The sequence below is a fragment of the Megalops cyprinoides genome, chromosome 2 (assembly GCF_013368585.1).
Source record: "Megalops cyprinoides isolate fMegCyp1 chromosome 2, fMegCyp1.pri, whole genome shotgun sequence".
Taxonomy (NCBI): domain Eukaryota; kingdom Metazoa; phylum Chordata; class Actinopteri; order Elopiformes; family Megalopidae; genus Megalops; species Megalops cyprinoides.
The window spans coordinates 44,304,658-44,316,885 of record NC_050584.1 but is presented as its reverse complement, the minus strand read 5'-3'; the positions used below and the strand labels follow the sequence as shown (position 1 = coordinate 44,316,885).

Here is a 12,228-nt window from a genome sequence, read left to right as displayed (position 1 = left end):
TACATCACGCAAGCCAAACTCGACATGTAACACTAGTAACCTAATAATGTGACGGTAGGGAATCAACATCATTGGAATATACCATTACCGCCCAAGGAAAGGGGAGGATGCCCCATTCAATCACTAAATACATAATCTTACAGTAATCTACCCGACAAAATTCTCGCTAATGCGCATATGTCACGTCAAGTTTGCCGAGAGGATGCGCTCACAAAAAATGATGTTAAAGAGTGCCCTCATGAAACAAAGCACGTTCTGGCAAGTACTTGAACGGGTACCCCACAACTGGATTTTGACTTCAACGGGGTGTCCACGCTAGTAAACTTGATAGCCATGCTTGTAACAGCGAAAGACATCAAATAAGACACATTACATAATTAAACCCTTATCAGCTCCAGAATTATAATGATATGAAACAATGTTGCAATGTGAATACTGTTATTTTCTTCAGCAATGCAGGGGAATTTACACAACGCTACGGGAATGTGCACTATTTGCTAGTAGGGTAAGTAATGCAATTCATTAAACATCTAGCAGCCAACATACAATATTTTTAAATGCTACTATATCGTTATATTGTATTTGGCCTCATTACCTTTGCGATGAAAGCTTGTTGTGTTGTGAGAAAATAATAATCTTGTCTTGATTAAATTATTTCCTGTGTCCCCATCTGAGGACTATTCACCAATATTCTACATTATAGAACACATAGCTACACAATACATTAGATGCACCTGAGTATTATGGTAAGAACGTATTGCCATGGCAATGTTAAAACCAGCGATCTTCCCATAAATCAGAATGGCATAATAAATATCAAAGTGCAACAACTCATGTCTAGAGAAAGCAAAGAGGAAAATGGAATCTGTCAGTTCCAACTGCAGTGGAAACTGGTTTAATTCTTAATCAAATGAGAATACACATGAATATGTTGGAAACCTGTCTAGACATACACCTTTATCTTAATCTTTCAACTTGCACTTCATTTAGAAGTCTGTTAACCCAAATTTATCTTTGTGAATGTTACAGCTTTGCTGTAAATCACATCAGTGACAAACTGTAGCCACCAAAAAGGGTCACAATACATCTAGAATTGTGCCTGTAATTTTGTGGGATTTGACACTGAAGAAACAGAATTTGTGGGTTTTATTCCTAGACAACATTAGGACAAATACAATCACCTGGTAAAGTTTACCTCTAATATTGCAATATGCAGCTTAAATTTCTAGCATGTCTTATTAACAATTTAGACTGAAAGAACTGTAATGCAATTTCTGAAATCTCACTCCATTCTATCTGTCGCTACACATAGGTCACAAAAGGAGAAATGAAATCCTCAAAAATATTATAGTATATTATTCCTGCTGTACACAACCAAGAAAATATGTGACACATGGGATATACAATATATACATATACATATATACAATGTCAGCTTACTATATTGTACACCTGTTGTCCACATTAGTGGCTTGGTTATGCCTTTCCCTCTTAAATATATATTTCCTCCTGCCGCATTGAAATTAGATATTACTCCCATGGTATAATCTCCTGTTACCTGTTTTTGTTACTTTCTGAGTCTTATGGGAAGTATTACAATACTGAAAGCATATATGAAATAAATTCATTAATCTGGGGAGAACACATATTTATTATCAGAGTGAATTCCAATATGCAGGTCCATCTCAACACTCTTGCTTGTTTCTACAGTATATGCAATTAATATTGTTAATAAACGAGTCTACAAATAATAAACCCCAAAGTCCTAAAACATACAGTAACTTCCAACAATGGTGCACAAACAGCTGAATTAAACCAAACTTAATAGATGACCATCTATTAATCAACATAGAAGAATCAGAAGACAAACTTGCATTATCTTGCTTGCACCAGTGGGGAGGGATTAACTGGAGAGTTGAAGATACTGAAATGCTTCCCCCTGCTGGAACAGCAACTGGTATAAAGGGCAAGGCTCCTTTCTCTATGGGTGGTGTATATATTCATATCACAGAACACAGGTAATAGCAAGACAGGACAGGTCTGTGGCAATGACAAAATAAAAATGATCAAATGCATCAAGGGGCATGTTGGTTGTTTTGTCAAAAATAAATATACTCACAATCCCCAAGTGCACATTTTGTGCTCATAATAATTCAATGCAGAGATCAAAATGCTGTATTCACTGCTGTTGAAGGTAACATACTAGTTTTATAAATCGATCAGCTTCTGGATATCCAGTTGCTGGATGTGATTGGAAGGCATTTGAAATACTGAAGAAAGGCCAAAAAATCATTCACCCAGCAGTAAAATCAAGATTTTAATACCTAGAGCTACTACTACGTTCAGTCTCTTCTGTCTTTTGTCACCACTGATGAAATCAAGTCATAATAAGAAATCTCATGCTCACCATCATAATAACTGCCTAGTCTCTTCTCACCTTTTGTGACCTGTTCAAGACCTTTCCTTTTCTACTATTCTATTTCTACCCTATTTAATGACTGCAATTTATTCAATCTGTCTTGGATCTTATGCAATACTTCGATAAACTGACCATGACTGAACCCAAGATAAACCAGAAACATTTTAAAGTACTTACTTTACTACTACTACCACTCCTGCTACTACTACAACTTATACACATAACTGCAAACACCAATGGCAAAGAGCTAAGCACAAAATGGCAAGTTGCAACTGATGTCTTTACAGAGGATGAAAACATGTCTCACATGTTTAATAATTTACACGTAAATTTGTCAAGTTTTTGTATAAAATGGTGGAAAAATCTAATACTGTATTCGTATTGTGTAACCAACCAAGGGAAACCAGACCATATCCTGTAGGTCTGTTGTAAATTTAGCCAAATTAGCTTCAATTAGCTTCAAGTTTCAAATTCTAACATGATCCACCAATAATTCCACAATAAATTCAATGCTGCACATGGATTGGTCTGTGGTGTCTATCACATCACAAATGTTGATGTGTCAACACATCAACATTTTCTTTGCAATTTAGAAAGTCACTGTTTGTTTGGGGTTTTTTGTGACAATTGACTGATTCAAATACTTGTATTTTTATTTGTAAATCATGCAATTTAGTCGTCCTATGACAGCCATTTTTTCATCAAGTAACTATTTCTACAAAATTTAGGTAGAGCTACATACAAAGACCATATCTATCTACCTATCTAGTGTTTTACAACTAATCTCAGATGGCCACCAAATCATGTGGCATTGCCATTTATCCTGTTATTACTATTTCAAAGATAGAAATACACTCCTTGTTGGCTCTCTTGTGGATTTATGGTTTGAAGATGCTATAAACCATTTTCCACATGAAAGTCACCTTTTTTAAATGAGAAAAGCAAAATCCATATACCATTTTGCAAACGTCTATGTTCCGTAATCTTTCTCAGGCATAGATTTTTAGTGACATTTTCTCCCTGTTGGTGCAGCCATTAATCCATACTTCTCACGCACCTCCATGTGATGTCACATGATGGTTTGAACCTGGCCAGGTGCAAGAGTCTCTGTCTTAGCTCAACAATAACAGATGTATCTAGCTACAGTGACAGAGTGTGAAGTCCGAACATCTTACCAGAAGATGACAAAAGAAAATAAGGTAGAGTGGAATGCAGGCATGCACCGCGTAGTATCCGGCTGCAAAATGTACACTCTAGTAAACTCCTGTTCCATTGCTTACCATATGAGGAAAAAAACACTTCTTAATCTGGTGCATTGCCATGAAACATTGACTCACTCTACCGAGCACGCTCTACTGAGCTCCTGCCTGTAGTGCACCTCTCCAGAAGACCAATGAAAAAGTTCTGAAAGAGGTATCAAACACACTCTGAACATACTAAAACCAGCAGTCTGCTACTGGACACAGTTCTGTCAATTTCTCTCGAAATAAAACATGTCCCATTTTATAAGCTTAGAGAGTCCCCCTTGCAGCCTTATGTCTCACCCAGGATGAAGAGCACTAAGGCTGGCATTGGTATGCTTACACAATTGCACAATTTTTGGTTTTTGTTGATGTTTGACAGCAAACCTGAACAGTAAAGCTTGATTTTACATGAAAAATAAGGCATCCATTCCAGTAAATAAAAGCATGCGTGCGTTTGTAGCACGCATCTCCATTGGAAGCTTACAAACAAAGTAGTTGAATGATCAAGAACCTCTACTGTTCCCCACACCAACAAGAGGTAACTACATTACATTACTGGCATTTATAATACACTCCTATCCAGAGCAATTTACATAGGTCACAATTTTTTTTACATGTTAATCCATTTACATAGCTGGATATTTACTGAGGAAATTCTGGGTTAATTACCTTGTACCCAAGGGTACAAGAGCAGTGCCCAAGTGGGGAATTGAACCGGCAACCTTTTATTATAAGTCCTGCTCCTTACCACTATGCTACCCTGCTGCCACAATAGATTGGTTTGCTGGCATTTTGGGGACATGTACATCAATGTTGACAACTGCGTAATTGAAGGATTTGAGACTACCAAAGCAAGGCACTGCATTGGCTGGGAATCGAATCTGGGCCTCCCATGTGGCAAGCGAGAGTTCTACCATTGAACCACCAATGCTAACTAGCTAGCTCCTTATCTGATATTACCCTAGTTAAGTGGTGGTTAAGCTAAATTAACAAGCCAGGTAGTTAGCTACATAAGTAGAAACAAAATTGAGAAAATCATGCTAATTTTCAAGAAGATGCACAGTCAGCCAGTAAACTATGAAGAAGTATTGAAAGAGCACTGTAAACAACATTGTGTGATCATGTTAAACCAGCAGTTGCCTGCAGGTCCAGCAGAGAGGACACTAAGCTTTATCGTGTTTGCTGTTTAGCTAGGTACTTTTTTTGAAAATAAACTAATGATCTTCAAGAGCCTTGAACAGCATATATTGCGCAGCTAGTTTGCACGTAGTTAGTCTGCTTGCTAGCTGGCTGTTCTCCACATCAATGCAGCTAGCTGGATACCCTATGCTTCATGTTACTGAAAACAACAACCATTATAACTTGGACTTGGATAATCTTGGACGCTAATATCAAGTACACCCATCTCCTTTTTTGTGCCAAACTAGCAGTGAAATTACCTTTGTGTGGGGGAGCCACCAATCTAATGATGTAACACAAGGGGGAAAAATGCTGATCTACAGTGAGCAACTTGAAATTATAGGAGCTGCAGCATTTCATAGGGCCCTTAAAATAAAATCAACTACTAAATAGGGTTCAGCTACAAGTCATGGCATTCAATTGCACAACCATAGCTTTGAGGAGAGAACCTGCAGCATTGTTGTATGCGATGAACTTAATATTAAGCTAAGTCTGCTTTTTAGTGATAAACTATAATATTATTACTTACATTATCTTAACATAAATTTTAATACACATATAGGTCAATATGAAATGCACAATATACATTGGTATATGTATTACTGTAAAATATGCATGCACTCCCATTGAGCCTGTAGAACTATAGATGCATCATTAAAATATGTGATTTATGATTTACATTTGACTGCACAAAGGGATAGCCACAAAGCATTGTCTTTTGATAATCCATGTTCAATGTTTACTCTAGGAAGCTTTCATTGAGGAAGCAAAAAGCACATAGTCTACAGGTTAGTTATCTCACTAACTATGCCAGTATTTTTGGCAGATGTTTCAGCTGTTAAAATCATAATTTCTCTCAAAGCACTTGTGCAGTGGAGAAACCTGGTAGCTGCCAGGGTGATGATCTTAGGTATGAAATCACTGTTTATTCCACAGAACCTTCCGCCTGCAAGAGGTACTTCTTATGTTGTGGGAGGAAATACAGGGTGCTTTTGAGGCTCACTCATTTGCTACATGTGCCATATCTTTCAAGCATCCTGGCAACATTGGCCCTGGGCAAAAAGGTGTTCATTTAGGCAGGAAAGTTTGAGAAATGACAAGGTCTTGCCTAAATCCAAAGAAAGTTCTACTGCAAGTGGATGTTTTTCTGTTTCTGAACAAAAACAGCAATGCATAAGATGGCCTTTTAAGTTGCCACTGGACATTGTTATCTATCCTTCTGTGGTCATGGCACATTTTCATCATCAGCATGTTTCACGTGAACACAGATAAGGCTGCAATTGATTTATGTTCATATTTGTCTTCTTTCGAATTTGTTCAAATATTAAAATGGTTGCTGTTGGAATGATTATACTCTGGAAAAATAATTCCCATTTGAAAAGTAATTGGGACAGAAGCTGAGCCTGGAAAATCATTCCAGAACTCTCTTTAGAAGTAGAATTCCTTCTAAGGTTAGACATTAAATTAATTTAATACAGCATGGGGAATATATATGTAATTTAAGTTATAGTAAATGTTTTCAATATTGCAATACAATAGCTGTTGTAAATATCACTCAGTTTTCCTTGGCTGTTTATCCTCCTGGCCTTAAAAATTTGTCTGTTATGTTCATTCATAATTTATTGTCTGAATGAAAGTTTTGCCAGTGTTTTACAAATGCTGATGAAGTGATTTCATCCAGGGAGACAATGGACTTTAGACTGTAGACATTGAATGATTACTGGAGAAAAGATCACTACATATATTGGTTCACAGGCCTCCAGAGAGAAGTACCTTTGTGCTAATGTGAAAGGGCCAGCCACTTGAATCCAGCTATACTCATTAACACATTTTTATCTGTGAAGGAGGCAAGTGAGTTGCAAGAAAAATCTATTAATTCAATGGACCCTTAAAAATAAAACATAATTTATTCCAGTTTCCTGGGGGAATAATATCAATGGTAGAACTGTGGTGGAATGAGATGTGTGTAGGACACACAGAAGAGAAGAAGAATGGTATCACTTCCATAGTTATACGGTATGACAAAACATCCAAAATGATGAAACATTTCCAACACAAATACCTTCATATGTTTATGTTTATTATATATTTATATTTATATTTATCATACCGTCCATCAAATATTTATCATAACAGATAGTGTCAATGTTAATGTGGAAAGGTTTTAACATACAATGGCTAGCTTTGCATTTCTTTAGCTGTAGACCTCAAGTTACATGTTTCTGGCAAGAGACATCTTGCACCTTTTTAAAGTTTCACTTTCTGAGTGACCAAAATGAATCACATGTGGGATTATTCTGTCAATGTGCAGAACACAGCAGGTGGTTTCTCACTCATATTATCACGCTGACCTTGTTTTTTTTCATGCTTTGTTGTTGTCTCTCTGGTATCAGTGGGGGTTGCCAGGCAACCCACATGTGCATTGGAAAGTTTAGGAATGTGTGATCGGTTTTCCATAATCACAAACCCAGTGAACTGTTACACAGACTGGGTTCCTGCTTGGTTACTCAATGATCAATCTGTTTTTGCTCTGGCTCTGTTATGTATTGCAGAGTAAAGCCTACTTTTACACTTCATTGCAGATAAGTTGCCAAACCATACATTTATGTCATGTTGCAACTCACTATGCCAATCAAAAATTTAGATGTAGGTTTTACATTTCTTGTACTTCCTTGACTTCAGAGAGGGCGGTCAGCATCAGTTTCTCTTACAGCCATTTTAACAACAGCTGAAAACGGATTCGCGTCCATTGGCCACTGTCATGCAACCCGCCTTGTGGCTGGTTCTTCACAGGTGTATCTTCAGCATTCAGCTGTGTGCAAGTGAATCATCTTACCTCCATGGATGTAGGGTTAGTAATGGACTGCAGGGGCTGCAGGGACTGCAGGGGCTCAGCAGAGTTGGGCTCTGGCAAGTGGGGGACAAACTGTAAGGCAAGACACGTTCACATGCGTCAGTGCATACAGTCGGTGTCCGCGCAGCCCCATCTCTCCATTTCCCTGTTCATCTGATCGCACCATGGGGCTCCAGTCAGTGATCGCCATTCTGGAATCACATCTCGTTATCAATGGTGTAGTCATTGCAGCTAGGACCACTGCTGTTCCATTTTGGTAATGTAACTTTCCATAAAGTAACCCCAATGCATGCAGTTCAGAAGGTGTATTTGAAATGAAACGGCGCACATTTTGAACTTATTTAATATTCACTTGCATCGAAGGTTTAGGTTTATGTGCAAGTAATAAACTGCTTGTTTTTCAACAACAATATTTACAGTACAGAACATTCAGACAGACATTGATTACATTAGCCTGGTTTATCATTGATAAAGGTCTCATCTAAATGTGTTACTATTTATAACACAAACAGTTTGGCAGTTCCTGCTGTTACCCTCAGATGGCCTTAAGTGCATATAATGACTCCTGCTGCTATGCGTTGCATGTGAAAATTTAGAGCAAGGCTGAAGAGACAAATCTTCACCTTTGTGTTAACCAAATCGAAGCTGTAGATTATGTCATTTTGATCTTAATATATGAATAATACATTTATTGGTCATTGGACAGTTAACACTGAACGCAATGTTTCAAGTCAAGCCACAAAATCCATTTTACAATTTTTTCAGGACATTCTCACTATGGGTGATTGTCAGCACTGTCAGAACAAAGAGTCAAGTACTTTGAATAATGGTACATGTACAAGAGCAATACGTAGTTGTAAAATATCAATAATAACACAGAAGGTGCTAATTACTTTTGCTTGGGGTGCTAATTGCTTTAGTTGCATTTTTTTTTCTTTTTATTTGCTCTTGCATATTACATAAAAGTGTCACTAGAGAAGACAAGCAGCAGTTGCAGTTCCAAATGGCACCCACAGTCGCTATATTTAAAAGTTAGTTTTCATTTGAGTCAAATGACCCTATATTACATGCAGCTTTAAAAAGTCTGTATGACCTGTAATTTTGACTCCAGCTGATTACAATGGACTTTTTGTTTTGCAGTTTGACGTTTGCCTTGTGCTCTGACAGATTCAGAACAGGCTCAGAAGCTCTGAATGGTAGTTGCATGTCAGAACCTCAGGCTAGCAGACACCTGCTATCCTGCACACAAACTGAAGATACTAAGCCTCAACCAGTAGCTATATTGCTCTTACTGTGAACTTCCTTAAAATGTGGGATGTTTTAGCTGAACTCATTGCCACCGGTTACAACTGTCCAAGCTGGAAATGTTTGACTTTGACATACAGTGCAGAAGGGAGAAAGGTAATGGCATGCAGTTGACTTCTCCAGTGTTTCAAGACACATTCTGACATCACATATTACTTACTATAAGAGATTTCACTAAATCTGGCTTCACAAATTCTTCCCAGCAGGCAAAGTGCTGGAAGTACCTCCATGGAACTCAGGTGCATGGGCTTTCGACACTAAAGGTGTCAAGAGGGCAAATATTTTCTGCATCATTGCTTTTCCAACACTGATAAAAGTCTATATGTTGAAGCAAATGCATGTGATACTAAATTGTAGGAATTCAGGAGTCACGCAGGAGATGATGAGCCAAGCGATTCAGTAGACCATGAAGACTATGGTGCTGAAATTGGGTTTCAGTAGGGTTGTGTACACAGCACTGGTAGACTCTCAGTTATTCCAAAAGGGCCTCAACTGACTTAGCATATGGTAAGGAGGACCCCTCGAGCTGATAACTGAATGAGGACATGCCATATGAAATAAGGCACCAGGAGACGTTAAACACACCATATGAATACCTTAGTGCAAAGTGGGGCTGAATGTATCAGTGAATGATTGCATTTTACTCTTTATGGAGTAACTCTAACTCTGGTAAGAATGGTTTCCAGTAGATGAAATCCTGCTATACCTTAGTGTGGCCATGTAGCAAGCATGTTCAACCTAGGGCATACCTGAGCAAGGCAGCAGGGTACGCTTTCCCTGCATGGCCTCACTCTGGCAAAACCATGCTGGGCACACAGATGTTTTAAGCAGTACAGAAAATGAGACTGCACCAGAAATTTCTGGATGTTCTGTGCACCACAGAAATTTTGCTAATTTTAAAACTACTTTTACATCCATAAACCACTTCAGTTTATGCGACCCACCAAGCAAATTAGAGCATTGAAACATGTTTATTGTTATGCACCATGGACACAAGCCTATTGTGTACATTTATGTATATTTACTAATTAATCCAATGACCAAGATGCTTCTTGTCTTGAAATTACGATCTTACAGATCGTTGCAGCGTGAACTCAGTAACTTTTTATTGGATTTTGCACAAACACTTTTTTTCAGACAAGTCTGATATGACTTGTCGAAACACACCACAGTCCTAAGTGTGCTGTGGTAAGTTTGCCTCCACTAGGAGAGTCATTTTTAAGGGTGTCGTTCTGACTACACAAATCTGATTTAGTGAAGAGGAAATTGCATTAAAGCAAGGGTGAAAACACCCACAGGAGTCCTATGATATTTGTTACCATCAGAAGCAGGCTGAGTGTCTCTTGAAGCTGCCGTCTCTGTGCCTTCCTACACTTTTGCTTGAGGGCGTGTTAGTGCATTTCTTTATTTACTTTCTTTGTGCCACTTCTTATTCCTCCCAGTGCTCATCCCACATTACTGCGGTAAAGCGTGTCAACAAAAATCACAGAATGACAGCTCCATGTGTGCTGTCTCTGCTAACCATCAGTGTCTTTTCGGTTGAGGTGGTGGGTAGAACAGGCACGTGTAAAGCACAATCCCTCCCATCAAACAATGTGCAAAGAGTATAAAAGAATTCTATGACATGACAGAGGTACAGTTTCATGGTATAAACATATCACAGACAGTACAATAAAGACATTTTTGTGTCACTTTTGTTAGAACTGTAGACCTTTCCTGCAGGGTTAAGCTAAAGCTTGATTTGATCCCAGCCATATTATATGAGTCGATCATGTTCCATTCAATTGGATTCAAACTGCCATTACAAACAAGAGATTTAAATGTGCACACTTTTGTTAGAGGGTGTCTGGAGGCTGGCAAGACTGAAGGCCTATATTGATCTTTATGTTTAGAAATTCTGATTTATTCATAAGGCATTAACACGAACAACCTCATTTTGCCACCTCTTTTTAGAAACGATCACAGTACTCAAAGACTCTAAATTCAGTACTAAAAAAGTGGTGAACTTAAGACATTTACACAATGAGCAAAGATCGTTGTGTTGTAGGTGTGTGCCCTCACTAAAGCAAACAATGCACTGTGAAAACAAGCAAAGCAGGTAAAATCAATATTTTACAGTTTAAACAGTAATGCATAATTGCAAATAATCATTGTGTATATATAGTCCCCTTGTTCCTAAAGTAAATACGGACAGAAAAACAATTATTCATGTCTCTCAATCATGTTTCATGCACTCTGCTTTGCTGAAGTAGCATTTATCTTCTTGGAGCTAAATAAGATAAATACCAACAGAGAAGCTTATTTAATCAAGGCTTATTAAGTTCATCTCCATACTCAAATTGACATGTCTGTTCCTGCCAAGTTGTGACACATCACTGCAGTGTCGATTTGCTTTGATATAAGAAAGAGTAAGGGCTGAAGTATCCACACGCAATTCAGGCAGCTATAGGTAGTCATATGTACTCCACTGCAGCATAAAAGGCCATCAGAAATTGCACGTGTGCCAATGTGCTCTTTTCTACCTTTACAGATGAATAGATTTAAGTGGTATTTTATCAACTGGTCCTTTTCGTTGTATTTGTCTAAAATCTGTCTGCTCAGCTGACCTGTTCTAATGTGCTTCTGAAACACCCCAGAGGTCTCCCCTTCATTTCATTTTAATGGCCACCCACTAGCTGTGCTATCTGTGAGCGCAGCACTCGGAGCCTTGGAATCCTTAAGGTGCAGACATAAAGCGCATAGTGCAGCAATGGCTGCAGCTGAGAGACGAAGGGGTTGTCATAGTAATGGAGCGAAATGATTGGAAAACAACTGTTTGCACAGAGAGATCTCTGCAGTGCATAATCTAGTCTCTGATCATTCATAATGTGCCATTTATGCCTCCTTTAATGTCTTTTGTTTACTCTTGAAAACAATGTAATGCAATTCAACGCTTTCCAAGCGTTAACCGTTACATCTCATGCATTGTTCCCCGGGTTGCACCGTTAAATTAATTTAAAAACCATAACATAATCATGCTTGAAATATTCACTCTCTAAACCCCACTTTCTACAGCCTCTCAAGGGCTGTGTTTCAATCTGACAAATGTTCTTCAAAAAATCGCTAAATTTCAGTGTTGAAGACCTAGTGGCTAAGAAACACTGCTGTAACAGTATTCCATAAGATGGAGCTGACAAACATACATTTCTGAATAAAAATAAGATATCAAGCTATGCATAACTGTGAAT

At 38.2% G+C, this 12,228-nt stretch overlaps 1 protein-coding gene across 2 annotated transcripts in view; it reads right to left on the bottom strand.

Moving 5' to 3' along the window:
* The window catches only part of mast3b (microtubule associated serine/threonine kinase 3b), a 42,053-nt gene that overhangs the window by 27,274 nt on the left and 2,551 nt on the right, over window positions 1–12,228 (bottom strand). For both annotated transcript variants that reach the window (XM_036520895.1, XM_036520896.1), the window contains exon 2: window positions 7,679–7,768. In XM_036520895.1, the coding sequence (XP_036376788.1) occupies window positions 7,679–7,768 (90 nt within the window). The remainder of the gene's footprint in view (window positions 1–7,678; window positions 7,769–12,228) is intronic.